The 21,579-nt window shown below is 45.3% G+C and overlaps 1 protein-coding gene across 2 annotated transcripts in view; it reads right to left on the bottom strand.

Annotated features, from left to right (window-relative positions):
- RHBDD1 (rhomboid domain containing 1) overlaps nt 1-21,579 on the bottom strand; it is a 109,441-nt gene that overhangs the window by 81,883 nt on the left and 5,979 nt on the right. For both annotated transcript variants that reach the window (XM_030216819.1, XM_030216818.1), the window contains exon 2: nt 7,180-7,711. In XM_030216819.1, coding sequence (XP_030072679.1) covers nt 7,180-7,609 — 430 coding nt within the window. In that variant the 5' untranslated portion in view covers nt 7,610-7,711. The remainder of the gene's footprint in view (nt 1-7,179; nt 7,712-21,579) is intronic.

Below are 21,579 nucleotides of genomic sequence, written 5' to 3'. Positions count from 1 at the left end.
AAAAGCGGCGGATAGGTCGAGGAGGATGAAGATGGAGTAGTGACCTTTGGATTTGGCAAGGAATAGGTCATTGCAGACTTTAGATAGTGCCGTTTCTGTCGCGTGTAGGGGGCGAAAGCCGGATTGAAGTGGATCGAGGATGGCATGAGAGGAGAGAAAATCAAGGCAACGGCTGTGAACGGGCGCGTTCAAGTATCTTGGAGAGGAAGGGTAGGAGGGAAATGGGGCGGTAGTTGGAGGGACAGGTAGGGTCAAGTGATGGTTTTTTGAGGAGTGGTGTGACTACCGCATGCTTGAAGGTGTCTGGGAAAGTTGCAGTGGAGAGAGAGAGGTTGAGGATATGACAGATGGGGGGGGGGGGGGGTGACAGGAGGAGAGATGGTGTTAAGTAAGTTGGTGGGGATGGGGGTCTGAGGAACAGGTGGTGCATTTCAAGGAGGAAAGAAGATGGGCGGTTTCCTCTTCAGTGATGTCAGGAAAAGAGGAGAAGGAGGCCTGGGTTGGTTGGTTGAGGGAGTGGGTTATAGGGTGAAGAGGAGGAGACGGTTTGGTGGTGAATTTGAGGTTGATCTTCTGCACCTTGTCGTGGAAGTAGTCAGCCAGTGATTGAGGGGAGAGTGAGGGGGTGGGAGCGGAGGGCACTTTGAGGAGGGAGTTAAGGGTGGCGAAGAGACGATGAGGGTTAGGGCTGTGGGAATTAGTCAATTGGGTGTAATAGTCCTATTTGGCGAGGAATAGGGAGGACTGGAAGGAGGATAGCATGAATCTGTAGTGAATGAAATCAGTATGGGTGCGAGATTTCCTCCTGAGGCGTTCAGCCGATCAGGTGCAGGAGCGAAGGTATCGGGTGCAAGGGGTTAGCCAGGGCTGGGGATTAGTACGCCTTGTGGGACGGGAGATGGATGGAGCAAGGGCGTCCAGAGCAGAGGAGAGAGTGGCATTGTAAGTGGAGACAGCCTTGTCAACAGACTCTGAGGACATGATGGAGGGGAGGAGATCAGAGATTCTGGAGGATAAGGATAATAGTTCTGTGACACCGGACACCAGTGGCTGAGAAAAGACTCCTGCAATGGCTGCATATGAGCTCTCGCTCATGGCACCACTTCCATCATTGCTGTCACTGATCCCAGAACCTGGATGTAGTCCCTGGGCCTGTCTTAACAGAGAAGACAAACCCGTTGAACCAGCTTCAACCTCTTGCATTCCATGAGGAAGATCATCTCCCTTGCTGGGTCAAATAGAACACCCAGATACTCCAGCATCTGCGATAGAGTCTGCTCTTCTCAAAATTGACTGCAGAAGATGGACAACTTTATCCCTTGCCACCATGCTGTCTGACTAGGACAATGCACGAAGGAGCCAGTCGTCAAGATATGGGTGAACTCTGATTCCTTGGCACCGAAGAAAGGCCGCCATCACCATAACCTTGTAAGCTTTCTTGGTGCCGTGGCAAGACCAAAGAGCAAAGCCCTGAACTGGAAGTGATGGCCCACCACCGCAAATTATAGAAACTTCTGAAGCAGTGGCCATATGAGTATATGTAAGTACACCTCCTTGAGATCGAAGGCAGTGACAAATTCTCCTGTTTAAACCAAGGCTATGACTGCTCTTTGTTCAGATGGGGGATTACCTCGAGGAACTGTTGTCTAGATGGGAACATCTGGAAGTAGGAAAGCAGTGGGCAAAGCTGTAAGGAGCTATTGTAAGGGCAACAAACCTTTTCGTAAGTGTTTCTATGTGAAAGCGGGCCAGCAGTTTAGAGATCTAAGACCAGACAAAAGGTGCCTTCCTTCTTTGGGACAATGAAGTAGACGGAGTATCTGTTTTGTCCCTGTTCGGCCTGGTGAACTGAACAATGGTCCAGAGCTCTAGCAAGGAATCTACAGTGGCCTGAACCTTGACCACCTCTATTACCTTTCAACAAGTAAACTGCACGAAGAGAGGAGCAACCAGGCAGGAGAACTTGAAATTGTAACCTTCTTTAAGAATATCCAGAACCCACTGGTCTTAACGTGATTTTAGCCCACACCTCCCCTAACTCCTTAAGAAGTCCTCCCATCAGAGATGAGAAGAGTGGACCAGCCTCACACCATTCAAAGCTCGGGAGGCATTGGGTGCTCTAGCTGAGAGGACTTCCTGTCCACACGACAGGTACAGTAGTTTAGAGCACCTGAAAGCGGGACTTCTGACCATATTGCTGACGACCATGCTGGTACCATCTGCTGTCTAAAAGTTGAGAGTTTGAGCCCCCTGAAGACGGATAACCAGAGACTTTCGGCTTATCCTCCAGCAACCTCTGTAGATTAGCTCCCCCAGTTCTTTCACCAAATTACTGAGATCTTCTCCAAATCGCCACTTACCCCAAAAGGGCAGTTTAACTAGATATGACCGACGCTGCATCCGCTGCCCAAATTCACAACCAGAGTTGCCGATGTACTGTGACAGTCAAAGACATACTGCAGGCTGTAACATGTCATAAATAGCATCCATCAAATAGGCCAACCCTGCTTCCAGCTGAATGTGTTATGGCGCACATATTGTGCTGCAGACTGCTGGTGCCACTTCAGGCATGCTCTTGCAATGAACCAACTGCACACTGTCGCTTGAAGGCCCAAAAGAGGCCACTTCAAAGGCTTGTTTCAGCCTGTAGGTCATTTAGGGCAATGCCCCCTTCCAATGGCAAGGTGGTTTTCTTTGTCACCGTCATAACCACTCCCTGGGAAACTGTAATTTACTTTTATCTTCTGGAACCAATGGGTAGAGGTGAGCCATGGCTCGTCCCACTTTCAACCTTGTGTCCATTGACATCCATTCTACAGTATTCAGGTCTTAAATATCTGGATGCATTGGGATGGCTTTGAAGGACCTCTAAGCCCACTCATGATTGACGTAGATTGAACTCCTGATGCCAAAGCACCACCAATGCCTCAAAAATAAGAGTACTGAGCTCATCTTCATGCAAGAACCTCAGTACTTTCAGGTCATCCCCCTCCTCAGGAGGGACTCTCCCTCCTCTAATGGCTCCTTCAATGATGGCTCCTCTGAATAGACTGGGTCACATCAGGTAGGGAGGGAGAAGCAGAGACAGACCACCAGGAGTGAATAGATGAAGCTCAACGAGATTTCTTAGGAGCCAGATGGGCAGCGGGACAAAAAAACTGAAGCAGCTTGAAGCAACTCTGACTGCCCCTGCTTTAGTAAACAGGACTAACGTAAAAGCAATATAAACTCCAGAGAAAACAAAGATAAGGATGAATACTCTGTCAGGCCCCGAGGTTGTAAAATTGTGGTTGTGCTCCACACATGATCAGACGCAGGTTGCTCCTCACTGCCAGTCGATCCCAACAAAATGGTGCCTGTTGCTGCGCTCTCCTGCATCAAACTGGATTCTCTGGCAGGGCCACTGTGCAAAATCCCCAATATGTTCGGATGCTGCACCGTATCCGACGATGGGCTGCCACTGACCATTTCCCCAACGTCACACGGGATTCCTGGCTTGCACATACAGGAACTCCCCGACACCGGTCGGTGGGTACCACAGCAGGAAAACCGATTAACTGCTTCCGCGGGAGTCACCATTCACCCCAACTGGCACAAGCGCAGCACAATGCAGTCACAAGTGGAAAGTTGAGATCCTTCCTCTTCACTAAGTCAAACTTGAAGCCCTCCAAGCGCTTTTGAGTCAAACTTTAAGTCTGACTTACCACTGCCAGCTGCTCCCCCAAGCTCAGTCTCCACAAGTCTTACTCCAGATGAGAAAGAATCAGGACTGATACTCTGTCCCACAGTCTCCAGCAAACCTCTTTCTTTCTCCCCCCCCCCCCTTTTTTTAAGGTGGTTGTGCTGAAAAAGGAGAGCCCCCATAGGAAATAGGGGAGAAGTGAAGGAGGGAAGAAGTAAATTGATGGTGCATCAGAGACAGGGATCTGAAGACCACTAGTTACAACTCTGCAGACTCAAGCCACCCACAAAGCTCCTGGGGACCAGTTGACTAACTGGACCAGAAGCAAATTACTTGGAATCAGAGGCTGAAAAGTGTGACCATCCATCTGCTGGAGATAGAAAATACTGAAGAGCTAGACTGGATGTCAAGAGAGATATGTCTTAGCTCAGTTTTCAGTTCTCTATCTCCTCCTGCTGGTTGATCGACACAACTATCCCACAGGTTCTGGAATAGTGGGAATCTACATAATGAAAAACAAATTATAAAACACTACATGCACTAGAGAATTTGTCAGCATTGCATGTTATTTATCCCCTTCTCTCCCTAGCAGTATAAAAAGCTGCGATTCTGATGAGAAGACATGCGGGGTGAAAAATTATTTCATGCTCTGATTTTTTTTTATTTTAAAATATCCTTTTATCATTATTCACTTCTTAGATTGTACATAAAAAAATGTATTAGTATTAAAATAGTTTGACTTATCTGTTTACATAAATGTGTTTTATTATGTATGGGGCCCTTTTAGTAAGCTGTGGTAAAAAGTGGCCTTACTGCATCCTAATACAGATCATTCCTGTGCGCTAAGGCCATTTTTACCACAGGAGTAAAATGGCTGATTTTTCCATTTTCAGTATTAATGGTCACGCGCTAATTTTCCCATTAGCGTGTGGCTATTAGCCGATGAGCCCCTACCACTACTTATTTTGTAGGCGGTAAGAGCTCATGTGCTAACCACGTGCTAATCGTTTAGCGCAAGGCAAAGTAGCTGCGCTAACCGATTAGCGCAGGACACGCCCACTCTCCAACCCCAGACCTGCCCCAGCACTAAAAAATAATTTTACTTTTTAGTGCATGGGTAGCACATGCCAAAGATAAGACATTTTTAGCTGCGTTAGTGCTTACCACAGCTTTGTAAAAGAGCTCCTATATTTCTTGTACCACATCCAGAATAGCAGATGGTGCAGGTAAGAAGTTTTTAAAGTATATATATCCAATTTCTAAAAATGTATTTCATAAAATTCATTAGTAACAATGAATGGATGCCAATATTAGTACAACTTTACAATTACAAGCTTTGAAATGTGTTTCATTGTAATATTTAAATCGTTAATTCATTTACTATACCGCTTCATTTGAAGTCGAGTCAAAGCCGTTTACAAAAATAAAATCATATTAAGGGAAATGGGACTTGATATACCACCTTTCTGAGGTTTTTTGCAACTACACTCAAAGCGGTTTACATATATTCAGGTACTTATTTTGTACCAGGGGCAATGGAGGGTTAAGTGACTTGCCCAGAGTCACAAGGAGCTGCAGTGGGAATCGAACTCAGTTCCCCAGGATCAAAGTCCACTGCACTAACCACTAGGCTACTCCTCCACTCCTTTAAAGGGGTCCTTTAATTACGGTTAGCATGTATTAACAGTTATCGCAGGTTGTCTGCGTTATGCAATGGGCCTGTGGCAGCTAACATATGATAAACAGTGTTGGTTCATATTGGGGCCCTTTTTACTGAGCTGAGTTAGGAACTAACACACACCTAATGCGGCTTAAAATGGTCTACTGTGGACATGCTCAGGTGTCCTGTGGTAAATGCCATTTTAACATGCTCTAATCCATATGCTCAAAACGTTTTCTAATTTTTTGGCAAGGGGCATGTCGGGGGGGGGGGGGGGGTGGAATCCTGGACTAATCAGTTAGTGCAGCTACATTACTGCACGTTAACTGGTGAGTGAAGGATAACTGTGTGAGCCCTTAACACCTACAAAACAGGTGTTGGTAAGTTTATTATGTGGTAATTTTTATTAAAGGCCAAGCTAATGGCAACATTAGTGCATGACTACTAATACAAGGAAAAATGGCCATTTTACGGTTGCAGCAAAAATGGCATTAGTTGGTGGGGGAAAACCCATGCACAGGTGGATTAAGGCCACTACTGCCGTAGCTTAGTAAAAGGCCCCACTGTTATTAATGCTCCCCCCCCCCCCCCACCCAAACTGTCTCTTAGCAATTCTCTATCCCCCTCCCCACATCAAATACAGTAGGATGCCAATTATCCTAACTTCTGCAGACAGCAATCTGGATAATGAAAAATCCAGATAATTGGACATTCCGTTTTGAAAAGAGCACACATTTTGAGCATTACATGTTGAGCATTATTTTTGTTGTTTTCAATAATAAATGGGAAAAGAATACCATTTTTGACGTTATTCATTTGTTTTACTGTGTATCGGGCATAATGTGATAACTGTAATACAGAGATTACAATTAAAAAATAAAGATCAGAAGCAGTTCGGATAACTGAACATTCGGATAATCAGAGTCCTACTGTATTGTAGTTCAACAACATGGCCACTTGAAAAATCTAGTGGTACAGACTCGGAAATTAATACGGTAACATTTTCTTCTCTCTTTTCACTAAAGTAGGTTAATTAATATGCCAATCACATCACAAACCAATTTAAGATATCAAGGAGATTTCCACTGCAAAAGTTTCAAAACTGTCTATAGAAATAAGAAAAAAAAATTCACGTGGGGAAGTTTTCCAATTTGATGGTTTCTAGAAAATCCACATCTCTGATGTGTATATTCCTATATACTAGACTAAGGGCCCCATTTACTAAGGTGCTCTAGCGTTTTTAGTGCGTGCTAAAATTGGCACATGCTAAACGTTAGAGTCACCCACATGCTTCTATGGGTGACTTACGCTAATCACTAGCACGCGCTAAAAATGCTAGCACACCCTTAAAACTGCTTAGTAAACAGGGCCCTAAGCTGCAAATGTTTCCAGTTGTTCTGAAGAAATACTGTACTTTCATAAAGAGGTCTGAAGGATTCAGTCATGTACATATCTGATTCTTTTCCTTCACCGATTATTTAAAATTGTTTATTCTGCCTAAAAATTAAACGGAGTTCACAAAACATAAATAATCTAAGAGTATTGTATGCAGGGTCGTTTCATTGCTGTGTGGAGTTGGTTCGACGACAGCAGGTGTTTCACTGAAGCTTATCTCCACCACTTTGCCGGGATAAAAACCTGCATCCCCTCCTGAAGAATGGGAGCACTATGCTGTAATTACAAACATGTGAATACTAGCTTAAATGTCACACAAGAGGGTGCTAATACCCGAGAACGGAGAACAATTAAAAAAATAATAGAAGCAGATTTGTTAAATATCAACATCATTTTTCCATAGTACAGAGTATTCTCTTTAGGCAGCAATTGCCTTCCATACCTGAGAAGCCAACAGCACACTGCTGTCTGTACATAGGCTCAACAAGAATCTCTGCCAGTAACATTTCCAAAATGATGTACATCACTCCAATCAGCTGAGAAAATGCTGCAATAATACAGCCAAATAGCACGCTCCCAAGCTTTCTTTCCAGCCGTGTTCCTTTCCACAGCATGGACACCATGTTAAAGTAGAGATGCCAGTCATCAGCGTGATGGAAGGGGGACAGGAGCAGGCGCTGCCAGTCTCCGCGCTGGTATCCCTCCTGCACACTGATACATACCTCCCACAAAGACTTCATTGGGTTCAAGAAGAGGAAAATGTTCGCTGCCATGGTAGCAAGTGTTACTGGAGGAATGTTACGGACCCCGACTTGATAGATCTGGGAAAACAACAGCATAAGCCCTACATTTATTCTCTGTCTCCGCTGCATCTTTCCTTTGTACACACTGAATCCTGAAGAACTCTGGTGCTACGGTTTGTGGGGATTCAGTCAGTCACTCAACTCTGAAATTCATAGAACATTTAACACCATCTGAAATAAAATACACAAAGTTTAGTAATTCTACATGTTTGGATGTTTGTTAACTCAAAAAAAAAAAAAAAAAAAAAAAAGAGCCACATGCATACTTTCACACTTCAAAAAAAAAACAAAAAAAAAACGCATAGAGGGATGTAACCTGCAGGGCGCACAGGTGCAACCCTTAAAAGCACAGATGGGGGTAACATGCACCAGGGCCGATCTTAGGCAGAGGCGACCAAGGCGGCCGCATAGGGCCCCGCGCCTAAGGGGGCCCCGCTCAGCGTGCCTCAACTCTGCCTCGTGCCTCCGCTCCAACCCGGACCGGGACTACATCGAGTCACTCAACCTCTCTTCAGCCATAGGCAGATAAAGCATTCCTGGCATACCTTGTACACTGTAGCACTGTGCTGGATCTTTTCTTAATATTTTTCCTTATTTTCTCCTTTGTTATGAGAATTGGAACTACTAATTGTAGTGGACTTGAACTGAATAATTTCTGGGGAGGGGAGGTTTCATGATGATAGCATTGTGCTTATTATTTCAATCATTTTTTTTGTACAAGTTTAGCTTCATTTGTCTTTATTTGAAATTTCATAAATAAAAAAAAATTCTAAAAATGGAATAATCGTATCAATGGGGTGGAGCTAGGGTGGGGCCCCACCAAATTGGTGTGCACAGGGCCCCGCACTTGCTAAGACCGGCCCTGACATGCACGGAGTGGCAGTTGCAATCCTGGCCACCTTACTGGGCAAACTAAATGGGCCATGCTAGTCTTTAACTGTTGTCTTTTACTATGTTATGTTACTCTCTGGCCCAAGAATTCTTCATCGTTAGGAACAAGAAGAGCATGAAATACTGGAGATGGCAATGGCCTGGTGATTAAATAATGGGACAGAAACCAGATGACCAGAGTTATAATCCAGGTTCTACCTCCAGCCTTTGTAACCTTAGGCAAGTCACTTTGGGTTACATGCTTTAAGTCCCCCCCCCAAAAAAAAAAAAACCGTAAGTGGCCCAATGCAATAATGTGCATTACTGCCTTAGCACTCAGTTGAGGCAGCCATGGAAATAATTATATATAAGAAATCATATTAAGTGTTAAGTCTGTTAAAATCTGGGGTTTAAAAGTGGTGTTTGAATTCCTATTTCAAAATCAGCTTTTTACCTTGCAAGCAGAGCAAAGGAATGCCAGATGGTTCATATTATTTGAAAGTCTTGGCCGAGCTAAGGTTAGGAAAGGTCAGTGAGAAATGAAACTCTGTCCCTTGTGAATTGCCAATGCTAGCTGGCACAGCTGTAAACTATTATGAATGAACAAAGCATGAGCCAGACATGCCGTAGTTTTAAAAGAATTAGTTTAATGCTAGTTAGATTCTAAATAATTCTAGATATTCCTGATGTTTAGAATTTAGAAGTTCTTGCTTATAAGGAATACTGATTCTGTGTATTTTAGAATATGTGTATTCTGTGTAGTTAATATGTAGAATGTCTGTTAAATTCTGTATTACTCTTTGTCTGCTGTTTAAGACTGCAGTTGAGGAGATCAACATGTGGTTTGACTTAGCCATAGTTCTGGCTGGTTCAATGTATAAGCTGATAGGTGAAGAGGTCAGAACTAGTCAGCTCTCTTCTCCTTGATTAATTATAGCTAAGTGTAGGACTGGCCTCCTGGAAGTAATAACCTGATATGTATGCTATTAAGTAAGATTGGCTTTTGACCTCTTTAATGAATGCCAGAGTTTAGTTAGCAGTTAGTACTAGGAATATGAGAAATCAATCATAATAACATGTAAGAGACTGGAGACCAAATGTCTGGCTTAAGGGGCCCCAGGTCAGAGGTCAGTTTAGGATGTCTGGAACCTATGTAACTGATATTTCAAAAGTAATGATTGGTTGAGGCAAGGTAGCCAATCAATTTCTTAACCAATTGGGAGTAAAGGGGGCTAGGCTAGGAGGAGGGCTTAGGACCCTATTTAAGTAGGAGCAGAAGCAGTTTACGTCAGAAGGAGCTCAGAAGAAAGAGAAGGACAGAAGGAACAGACAGAAGAAGGAGAAGACAGCATAAGAAGAGAAGCAGCTGAGACAGAAGCCACATGACACAAAAAGAGCTGAGAGAAAGAGAAGAGAGCTAGAACTGATGTCTTGCTTTGTTTGCTGGCAAATAAAGAAGATTTTTCTCTCATTCTGGTGTGTGCTGTCTGACTCCTGAAGCATCACAAATTCATGCATCAATTCCTGCAACAATTCTTGGTGGCAGCGGTGGGATGAATCCTGCATTAATCCCAGCACCCAACTGACTGGAGAACATTCGCCGGGTATGTATTCTGTATTGTAATTCTAGCTAGAAAATTGTAAATCAGCCCCTCAAGAAGGAGGGAAGGAGAATCTGATCAATTCTCAGCGAAGGCCCTAGTACCTTCTAGTCGCGGGGACTAGAAGCGAAAACGCTTGAGCTTATCTGTATTTGAGAAATCTGAAATTGTTGGGTGGGATTTTCTGTACTGAATGAATGTGTGATGCCTGAATGTTAATGAGTGCGGACTTCTTATAGCTGCATTTCCAATTAACGCGAGTTCAATTGGTCAGCAACGGAAGGAAGCGATTGTTGTCTGTCTACCTAGTGTCTCGAGAGTGCAGACCCCTTACTGCATTCTCAAAAATTCCCTCCCTTTTTGTGTGTTGTAACTGTAAGCATTATGGGTGGGACATCATCTAGACAAATTGATACCCCCCTAGATTGTATGCTTAAAAATTTCAGAAAAGGATTTTTAATTAATGACTATGGACAGACTTTAAGCTCAAGTACTCTAAGAACCTTGTGTGAAGTTGAGTGGCCATCTATGGGAGTGGGGTGGCCCCCTAGTGGCAGCTTAGATATTGAAGTAATCCGGAAGGTCTACAGCATAGTAGTAGGAGAATCAGAATATTCTGAACAACTCCCTTATATAGATTCCTGGGACAGCCTTGTGACTGACCCTCCCTCCTGGTTGAAAACTTATATGGGATCCCCAGTAAAATTCATGTTAGGCCGTGTTCAAAGAAAGATTAGAAAATCTAAACTAGAAGAGGGAAAGAGCCCCAGGAAGCCTACCACCCAATCGGTGGCTTCCGCCCCTACCCTGTCTGAGAAACCCATACTCTCTGATGACCCCTCAGACCTTGAGCCACCACCTTATGGCCCATTGTTGGGGTTCCGTGCTACCCCTAGAGATCCACGTCGCCCAGCCCAAGCTTCTCCAGCACAGGCTTCTCCGGATAGTTCCTCTTCTGTGCGAACCCCACCACATCCTAGGTTGGACTTTTCACCTGGCCTCTACCCTTCTGTGCCAAATCCTCTCCTGTTAACCTCTGAAGACCCGTTTTGGGTTCCACTCCCTGACTCCTCAACTCCTGACAGCCCAGCCTCTCCCTCTAATACCCCTACCCACTCATCAGGGGCCCGGCATCCCTTTCAATGGACTGACTCACCTGTGACCACCTCTCAGTCTATGAGTACCCCTCCCCATCCCTCAGGGGTTCAACATACCTCCACTGAATGGGTTAGACCCGCTGCAATCACCTTTGAGCATGATAGGAGGGTAGCTCCTAGCTCTACCTCAGGTTCTATTCCCACCTCCTCGAGAGTTCTGCCCCTTCGTCAGGTAACTACCACTCGACCGGATCCTAATAATCAGGGTCAGGTTATACAGGCACAGGCCTATCAGTATGTACCCTTCACAACCACTGATCTCCTGAATTGGAAGACGCATTATCCCTCTTATACTGAAAAGCCTCAGGCAGTGGTGGACCTAGTGACTAGCATTATGGCCACCCATAACCCAACCTGGACTGATTGTCAACAACTTCTCCTGACCCTCTTCACAACTGAGGAGAGGCGGAAGATTTTGCAAAATGCTGAGGCCATCACGCGAGAGCGTGTCCCCGGGGGGACACAGGACCCAGAGGGATGGGTTAGAGCTCGGTTTCCTCGCGCAGCTCCAGATTGGGATCCAAATGATGGGCAGCACTATGAACTGTTGTCTGGCTATTGCCGGGACTTACTGGAAGGTATGAGGAAAGGCATAAAGAGGCCCATTAATCTGGCAAAGGTCTCTGAAATTCTCCAAGGGGCAACTGAATCCCCTGGGGCCTTTTTAGAGCGACTAATTGAAGCCTACAGAACATACACCCCATTTGACCCTGAAGCCCAAGAAAACCAGAGAATGGTGAATAGTGCATTGGTGGCCCAGAGTATGCCAGATATCCGGAAGAAGTTGCAGCGTCAGGAGGGATTCGCAGGGATGAATACCACCCAGCTAATTGAGATCGCAACCAAGGTTTTCATTAATAGAGATCAGGAGGTGCGCCGAGAGGCTGACCGGAAGATGCAGAAGAAGGCCGACCTTTTAGCGGCAGCCATTACTAATTCCACCCTTAATCGAGGTCGACCTCTAGCTAATGGGAAGCCAAAGTGGGACCCCGGACCACCAGTCAGGCCCCGAGATTCCTTCAATCAATCCCGGCCAAGGGGGGAGAATCCCAGACCAAGATTGGAGAGGGACCAGTGTGCCTATTGTAAGGAAAGAGGGCACTGGAAAGATGAATGCCCCCAGAGGCGCCAGGGACTGAGAAGGGGACCAGGAGATCGAGGAAGCCGAGGCCGAGTTCGAGAGGGAAGATATGAGCCTCCTGAATCTGACATCATCGGGATAGCCGAGATGGCAGAATGGGACGAATAGGACAGACCGGGTTCCTACAAACTGGGCTCCCAGGAACCTATGGTCAAGCTAACTATAGGGAGCCGCTCAATTCCATTCATGATTGATACAGGAGCTGAACATTCTGTTGTAACGGAGCGATTAGCGCCTGTGTCTGGAAAAACTGTCCGAGTGGTGGGTGCCACGGGGGTGCAGAACCGGAGGCCTTTCCTGACAACCCGTAGATGCCAATTAGGCTCACACATAGTCACTCATGAATTCCTGTATATGCCAGACTGTCCAATCCCTTTGTTAGGCCGAGACCTGCTGTCCAAGCTTAGGGCCCAAATTTCTTTTGACTCTGATGGCCAGACTTCAGTCTCCTTTCGGCCCCCGATATCCAGCCCTAAGGGTATATTGAGTTTCTGCTGCCCTCTTGAAGAAGAATGGCGGCTGCATCAGTCACATAGCCAAGTTGACCTACCCCTGGCAGACAGCTTTCAGGTCAGTGGGGTATGGGCAGAAGATAATCCCCCAGGGTTGGCCCGAAATATTCCTCCTGTACATGTAGACTTACTTCCAAGTGCCCGGCCAATCCATCTTCGCCAATACCCAATTCCCAGAAAGGCTCTGGAAGGGATTCAAGCACATTTGAATCGTCTGTTATCCCATGGAATTATTCGTCCTTGTCAGTCTCCATGGAATACACCACTATTGCCAGTTCAGAAGCCAGGGACTGAGGACTACCGGCCAGTCCAAGACTTACGAGTGGTCAACAAATCCACTATTTCATTACACCCTGTAGTGCCTAATCCATATGTCCTGTTAGGATTGATACCTTCTGGAGCTACCCATTTCACAACACTAGACCTAAAAGATGCCTTCTTTTGTATTCGGGTGGCCCCAGCCAGTCAGCTGCTTTTTGCCTTTCAATGGGAAAACCCAGTAACAGGAAGGAAGCTTCAGTATACATGGACCCGCCTGCCACAGGGGTTCAAGAATTCCCCCACCATTTTTGGGACAGCCCTAGGACAAGACCTTAAGACTTTTAAATCTGAGCCTTCCAGGCGAGTTTTACTCCAGTATGTAGATGACCTCCTGATTGCAGCAGTGACCCAGGAAGAGTGTTTTGAGGCTACTAGAGAATTGCTGGAGCTACTCTTGGATGCAGGCTATAAGGTCTCACGCTCAAAGGCCCAACTTTGTCAGTCAGAAGTGAAGTATCTGGGCTTTTGCATTTCCCAGGGAAGTCGGAGACTGGATGCTAGTAGGAAGCAAGCGGTAGCTGCAATTCCCCAACCCAAGTCCAGAAGAGAAGTTAGGGAATTCCTGGGAGCAGCTGGATTCTGCAGAATTTGGATTCCAAATTTTGCATTGATGGCGAAACCCCTTTACCAAGCCACAAAGGGGGGTGAAAAGGAACCATTTGAATGGGGACCTACTGCTCAACAATCCTTCATTGCCATAAAGAAAGCCCTACTCCAAGCCCCTGCGTTAGGCCTTCCTGATGTGGAGAAACCTTTCTCACTGTATGTCCATGAGCGACAGGGGGTTGCTCTGGGTGTGCTGACCCAGATGATGGGATCCTGGCAGAGGCCTGTTGCATACCTGTCTAAACAGCTGGATGGAGTGGCTAAAGGATGGCCAGCCTGCATGAGGGCCATTGCAGCAACAGCCTTACTGGTCCAGGAAGCTGATAAGTTGACCTTGGGGCAAGAACTGGTTGTTAAAGTCCCCCATGCAGTTCTTACCCTCATGGAGTATAAGGGCAATCACTGGTTTACAAATAACCGCATGGTTAAGTACCAAGCTAGCTTGTGTGAGAATCCACGGATACACCTGGAAACAGTGGCTACATTCAATCCTGCTACTCTTTTGCCAGCATCTGAGGGACCACCGGATCATGACTGTATCCAAACTATGGATGAAGTGTACTCCAGTCGACCAGATCTTAAAGATGTTCCGTGGAGGGACCCAGATGTAATTTATTTTACAGATGGAAGCAGTTATGTGGAGAACTCTAAGCGATTGGCAGGCTATGCTGTGGTGACAGAGGACAAGGTGATAGAAGCAAGAGCCCTGCCCCAAGGAACTTCAGCCCAGAAAGCAGAACTTGTGGCCCTCATACGAGCTCTGGAGTTAGCAGCAGGACTGGTAACCAACATTTATACTGATTCCAAGTATGCCTTCACAACCCTACATGCTCATGGAGCTTTGTATAAGGAAAAGGGACTCATAAATGCTGCAGGCCAACCTGTTAAGTATGGACCTGAAATACTTCAGCTGCTAGAGGCTGTGTGGGCCCCTAAGAAGGTAGCTGTCATTCATTGCAGGGGACACCAAAGAATAGATACTCCAGTGGCCCGAGGGAATCGCCATGCTGATCGGGTGGCCAAGGAAGCTGCTCGAGGACCCCCAGCAAGTACTGTGACCCCCCTGTTCCAAATTCGACTGCAAGAATGGACGCCTATGTACACCCAAACGGAAGAGAAATGGGCTCAAGAAGAAGGTGCAGTAAGGAGACCTGATGGCTGGTTACATCTCCCTGATACCAGAGTTCTGGTGCCACGCCACCTAGCTTGGCCTGTAGTGTCTCAAGCTCATGACCTATCACACTTAGGGAAAACAGCACTAGCCCGCCTACTCAATCGAGTAGTGGTGCTGGAAGGATTGGATAGTCTGGTTGCCACTGCCTCTGCCCGATGTACTCTCTGTGCCCAGAATAATGCCCGTCAGGGACCCCGTATTCCACCAGGAGTTCAGTCTAGAGGACTAACACCCTTTGAGTCCCTAGTTATAGACTTCACAGAAATGCCCAGGAGCGGTAGGCTCCGATATCTCTTAGTTATGGTCTGTACCTTTTCTGGGTGGGTGGAAGCATATCCTACAGTCACTGAGAAAGCCACAGAAGTAGCTCGAGCCCTCCTTAGGGATGTCATCCCCAGGTATGGACTGCCCCTTGCCATAGGTTCAGATAATGGTCCCGCCTTTGTTGAAGCTACACTTCAGGCCCTGTCCCGCGCATTGCGCATTACCTGGAAATTGCATTGTGCCTATCGTCCCCAGAGTTCAGGGCAGGTTGAGCGGGCAAACAGAACCTTGAAAAATAGCCTAGCAAAGATTTGTCAGGAAACCCAATTGAAATGGCCACAGGCATTGCCACTAGCCCTCTTTCGCCTCCGATGCACCCCAACTAAAGGAACAGCCCTTTCTCCCTTTGAAATTGTGTATGGGAAGCCCCCAGCCATTTTACAGGGAATTAAGGGAGACATAGGGATTTTAGGGTCTGCCCAGGTGCAGGAGCAGGTAGCCCTCTTGGGAAAGATAATTTCTGAGCTTCAGTCTTATGTGAGAGAAATAAACCCTGTCCCCTTCCAGGCTCAGGTACATTCCTTCCTGCCAGGGGATAGAGTTTGGGTGAAAGACTGGAGGCTCCAGCCTTTGGGGCCCCGATGGAAAGGACCTTTTACTGTTTTGCTTTCTACACCTGCAGCTGTGAAGGTCGCAGGGATTACTCCATGGGTCCATTGGTCTCGAATTAAGTCTGCTGACCAGACTGAGCCCAGCACGGATCAGACGGAGCCTAGACAGTGGAGAGCAGAAAGTGATCCAGCGGAGCCATTGAAGTTGCGCCTGACCCGAACCAAAGAATCTACTAGCTGAAAAGAAGGGTCAACTGCATACTGCAGGAGCTGCTGAACTTCGGCTTCATACTGAGACTCTTTCTGTCCAGATTCTGGCTTTCTTGGAATTTGAAAGCTTGATCCTTATCAGTTGAGGGTCTATCCCAACTGGTATAAGAACTCAAAGACTGAGAACACTATATTAGAGTAATCTGTGATTAGCACAGACTGTTGAAATATTATTGCTTAATTAGTTTGCTGTATTTGTTTTAGATTAGGAAGAAAGAAAATGTTAGTAGTTTGGATGCTTTTGTTGTTTTCTACTCCTTGCCTCCTTGTTCCTAATACCCCAACTCGCTCCAACCTTTGGTTACACTCTGTCCAGGAATTAATTAGCCAGGCAAAGATTACTTCCCCTTGTATTGTGTGTTCCCGATTTTCTCCTTATACCACAGATGTCCCAGCTGTACCTGTCCCTGTGCAACTCCCAGCTCTTATACCTCCCTACTTTTCGAGTTCAGGCCCTTGGAGCCAGGATTATACTTGGTGGTCCTTTTATAATGCTACTTCCCCCTCTGACTCTTCTCTAAGGCCAGTCTTTACGTCTCCCTATCCAGCCTCTGGAGTGTTTTGTTTAACAAGAAGCATCTCAACTGTTCTTCCCATTCCCTGTAACTATACTAATGTTCTCCCAGAAAAAGGAGAATCTGTGTGGGTAGTTTCTCCAGGTACTCCTATGTGCCCTGCTACCATACCTGTAGATTATGACCCAGGTGATTATCTGGCTCCTAAGCGTACCACTGAGAAGACTATAGTGTCCAAGCTTATTTTCTACTTTCATAAGTCCCCGGGGTATGAAGAGTTATTAACAAATGAGCAGCCTGTCACAATTGGGGATTGGCGCCTATGGTGTGCAAAGTCTCCATTTCGTCTTCGTTCCCCCTGGGATAGGGGCTCGCATTATGGGCACCCTAAGTACCCTGTCCAGCCTGAGCCAACATTTATTGGGAACTTTCCTCACCCTCTCCTTGGTCATTACTGGCTCTGTGATAATGTCCTCCACATGATTCTTCCCGCCACATATGATTTTTGTGTATTGGTAACCTTGAATTATTTTCCTAAAGTTATTCCTCTTAAGCCACTATCCCCGCACCGCTCTAAGCGAGAGGCTTTGTCCTTACCCTCCTCCGTTGCCACAGAGGATGAGGCGATTGAATTAGCCCTCCAGTATATTAATTCTACTTATCCTCTGACTAAAAAGAGACTTGTAGCCCTTTCTGCCACAGCCTGGATTCCAATTGGAGGCCCGGTAGCGGGTATTACTGAACTAGGTATGGCTACCCGGAGACTTCAGTCCCTACTCCATGTTTTAGTTCATGAGCTGAACGTGGTAGTCAATGCATTGCAGGATCAAATTAATGAATTAAGTATAGTTTCTCGGTATAATCGTATGGGCCTTGACTACCTCTTTGCAGCCCAGGGTGGTCTCTGCACAGTGCTAAATTCTTCAGAATGCTGTACTATTGTCATAAATAGGACGCATGTGGTTAGGCATGCCATGGATAAAGTCCTACAGTTGGCCAGCCTTAATGTGGAGGATTACCGAGGAGGATTAGATCTTACCTCCTGGTGGTGGTCATTGACCTCCTGGATACGTCCCTTGTTCATTTCCCTAATAGTCTTAGTTTTAGCAGGGTTGTTGTTTTGTTTCCTGGCCTCATGTGCTTCGGCAGTATGCCGTCGAACCTTAACAAGTAGGGTAATGGTGATTCACAAGTCTATTCCTAATTAGGATCACTATAATCTCCAGAGTTTGAGTTGTGAGACTTATCTCTGCATAAGCTGATTTTAGTCTCAAAGGGGGGAATGAGGCAGCCATGGAAATAATTATATATAAGAAATCATATTAAGTGTTAAGTCTGTTAAAATCTGGGGTTTAAAAGTGGTGTTTGAATTCCTATTTCAAAATCAGCTTTTTACCTTGCAAGCAGAGCAAAGGAATGCCAGATGGTTCATATTATTTGAAAGTCTTGGCCGAGCTAAGGTTAGGAAAGGTCAGTGAGAAATGAAACTCTGTCCCTTGTGAATTGCCAATGCTAGCTGGCACAGCTGTAAACTATTATGAATGAACAAAGCATGAGCCAGACATGCCGTAGTTTTAAAAGAATTAGTTTAATGCTAGTTAGATTCTAAATAATTCTAGATATTCCTGATGTTTAGAATTTAGAAGTTCTTGCTTATAAGGAATACTGATTCTGTGTATTTTAGAATATGTGTATTCTGTGTAGTTAATATGTAGAATGTCTGTTAAATTCTGTATTACTCTTTGTCTGCTGTTTAAGACTGCAGTTGAGGAGATCAACATGTGGTTTGACTTAGCCATAGTTCTGGCTGGTTCAATGTATAAGCTGATAGGTGAAGAGGTCAGAACTAGTCAGCTCTCTTCTCCTTGATTAATTATAGCTAAGTGTAGGACTGGCCTCCTGGAAGTAATAACCTGATATGTATGCTATTAAGTAAGATTGGCTTTTGACCTCTTTAATGAATGCCAGAGTTTAGTTAGCAGTTAGTACTAGGAATATGAGAAATCAATCATAATAACATGTAAGAGACTGGAGACCAAATGTCTGGCTTAAGGGGCCCCAGGTCAGAGGTCAGTTTAGGATGTCTGGAACCTATGTAACTGATATTTCAAAAGTAATGATTGGTTGAGGCAAGGTAGCCAATCAATTTCTTAACCAATTGGGAGTAAAGGGGGCTAGGCTAGGAGGAGGGCTTAGGACCCTATTTAAGTAGGAGCAGAAGCAGTTTACGTCAGAAGGAGCTCAGAAGAAAGAGAAGGACAGAAGGAACAGACAGAAGAAGGAGAAGACAGCATAAGAAGAGAAGCAGCTGAGACAGAAGCCACATGACACAAAAAGAGCTGAGAGAAAGAGAAGAGAGCTAGAACTGATGTCTTGCTTTGTTTGCTGGCAAATAAAGAAGATTTTTCTCTCATTCTGGTGTGTGCTGTCTGACTCCTGAAGCATCACAAATTCATGCATCAATTCCTGCAACACAGTAACACACAGTACATAACATAGTGCTACAATACACACTGCAATGCCGAATTGTCTTTGGCTGTTTTCAAATCCAGGCTAAAAGCCCACCTCTTTAACGCTGCTTTTGACTCCTAACCACTACTCTCTTGCCCTGTACCCTTCTATCCCGTCCTCTTTAATTCCCTTACCTCTTAGTTGTTCTGTCTGTTCGCTTGTCCTATTTAGATTGTAAGCTCTTTGAGCAGGGCCTGTCTTTTCATGTTTGGTGTACAGCGCTGCATACGCTTTGTAACACTATAGAAGTGATAAGTAGTAGTAGTAGAATGCTAACATGGTAGCACATGTTATTACATTGAGCTGACAATGGGCAAAACCTTTTAGTATCCAGCCTATATCTACCCAGTTTCCTACAACATTGCATCTATGGCATTAGCATGTCGGCACTTAACTGCCACAGAATACGCATACCAGCAGGATCCCTGCTATGAAATTCAGTTATGTGATCTACTGATATCTGTGCTCAAAAACAGCTACTCTCTTTTCCCTGCAGCGCAGGCAGCAATGCTGTACTATAGGATGGTGTGAAGCAATCAGAACTCCACTGGTAGGAAGGGCCAATCGGCAGTTAGGGGACGGAATTCAAAGTAAGAGACTGGTAGCTCAGAACAGACAGAGCTCTCCAACTCTACGCCCACTCCACAGTACTGCTGCCAACATCTAGTGGCCTGAAGAGAAACTGCAGACTTTCACTGGTGCTGTGGCTTCAGGGGAATGGTCACAACGTTACAGAGCCTTCCAATTCCAGGCCACCAAAACTATTTACAAAAGCACAAAGTGCTTTAAGTAGGTAAAATCAGCCATCTGAAAATTGTCTTCCCTCAATGTAGCTAAAAGCATGCAAGCATTTTTTTTTTTTTAAATAGCTTCAAGGGGAGATATTCCTGGGACATTTAGGTTGGGGAAAGAAAAGAAAAACATTTGTTGTTTTCTAAGGGGAACTGTTTGGAATGGAGCAGTGGTTATCATTCTAACAACTTTCACTATCACCCTTCCCACAACTAGGCACCCAGAAACCCAAGCAAATAGGAAAAAAAAAACAACAAAACAAACAGTTTGCAAAGAACAGCATCAAAAGGCCCTTCAAAAGCTGCCTCCTCCACACTTAAGTAAACACAAACACATACCCCCACCCCCAAACACTACATTCCCTTATGAACTCTTTCTGGTGCTATGGGGGGGGGGCAGTGATTTTTAATTTGGGGATACAGGGTGTATGGGTGTCAAGCGTTTTATTTACTTATTGATTGATTGCTATTTGAATGTTTGGAGTGATTGACCCACAGAGCAGAGCTATGCCTCAAACTATTAATGCTTATTGCATTTTCATGTACAGTGCACTCCATTTAAGTGCACGTTGGATAAGCGCATGCTCTGTTTAACTGCATGCCATCGGTCCCGTCTTGGCGCCATCAATTTCTATGGGGACAAACTTCAGTTTAGTGCACCACTGATAAGTGCAAGATTCGCTTATATGCATGGTTTAAGACTGCTCCTCTGCAGGAAAGACTCCGCATAAGCGCACACACGGAATATGGAAGCCGATTGGCACGTGACAAAGGGGCGGTAAATTTGAAACCTCGTTGGTTAACTGCCACAGGCAGAATAAGCGAAAGAAAGTTGTTGAGAGTACACTGGAGTTGTCGTCATCGCACAACTGTAAGACTAACACTAGCTGAACAAATAGAAGTTCTTAAAAAATTAGAAAACAAACAAAGTCAAGCATCTATTGCTAAAGAATATGGTGTCAATCCCAGTCAAATTTCATGTATCTTGAAGCAGAAAGATCAGCTTCTGGAAGACTGGCAAAACAATACAAATCCACACAGGAAACGAAAACAGGCGGGAAAAACGGAGGATGTAGAAGGTGCTCTTCTTCGGTGGTTTTCTCAAGTCAGGAGCAGACAGTTTCCTGTCAGTGGTCCACTGCTTATGGAGAAAGCTAATCAGCTAGCTGAAAGTCTTGGACTAACTGAATTCAAAGCCACTGTTGAATGGTTGGAAAGATGGAAGGAGAGGAACAACATAAAATTCAAGAAACAGCATGGTGAAAAACAAGACGCTGATGACTTTGGTACTGAAAATTGGGTTGTTTCAGTTCTTCCTACCATCTTGAACGAGTTTGCACCTCGTGACAATTTTCAATGCTGACAAAAATGGTCTCTACTGGCGAGTGATTCCTGATGGAACACTTGCATTCAAACAAGCCGAAACCACAGGAAGTAAAATGTCAAAGGACCGACTGACGATCCTCCTTTGCTGCAATACGGATGGAAGTGAGAAGTTGGAACCACTCATCATTGGAAAAAGCAAACAGCCCTGTTGCTTCAAGAATGTTAAGCGACTTCCTGTGTCACACAGATGCAAATTCACAGATGACTGGGGAAATTTGGAAGCAGTGGTTAAAGAAGTTAGACACTAGAATGCGGCCACAAAAGCATCAGATTTTGTTGCTTTGTGATAATTGTGCTGCACACAGTGAT

Source organism: Microcaecilia unicolor, chromosome 10 (assembly GCF_901765095.1).
Source record: "Microcaecilia unicolor chromosome 10, aMicUni1.1, whole genome shotgun sequence".
Taxonomy (NCBI): Eukaryota; Metazoa; Chordata; class Amphibia; order Gymnophiona; family Siphonopidae; genus Microcaecilia; species Microcaecilia unicolor.
The sequence above is the reverse complement of the archived record's forward strand: the minus strand, read 5'-3'. Positions and strand labels throughout refer to the sequence as shown.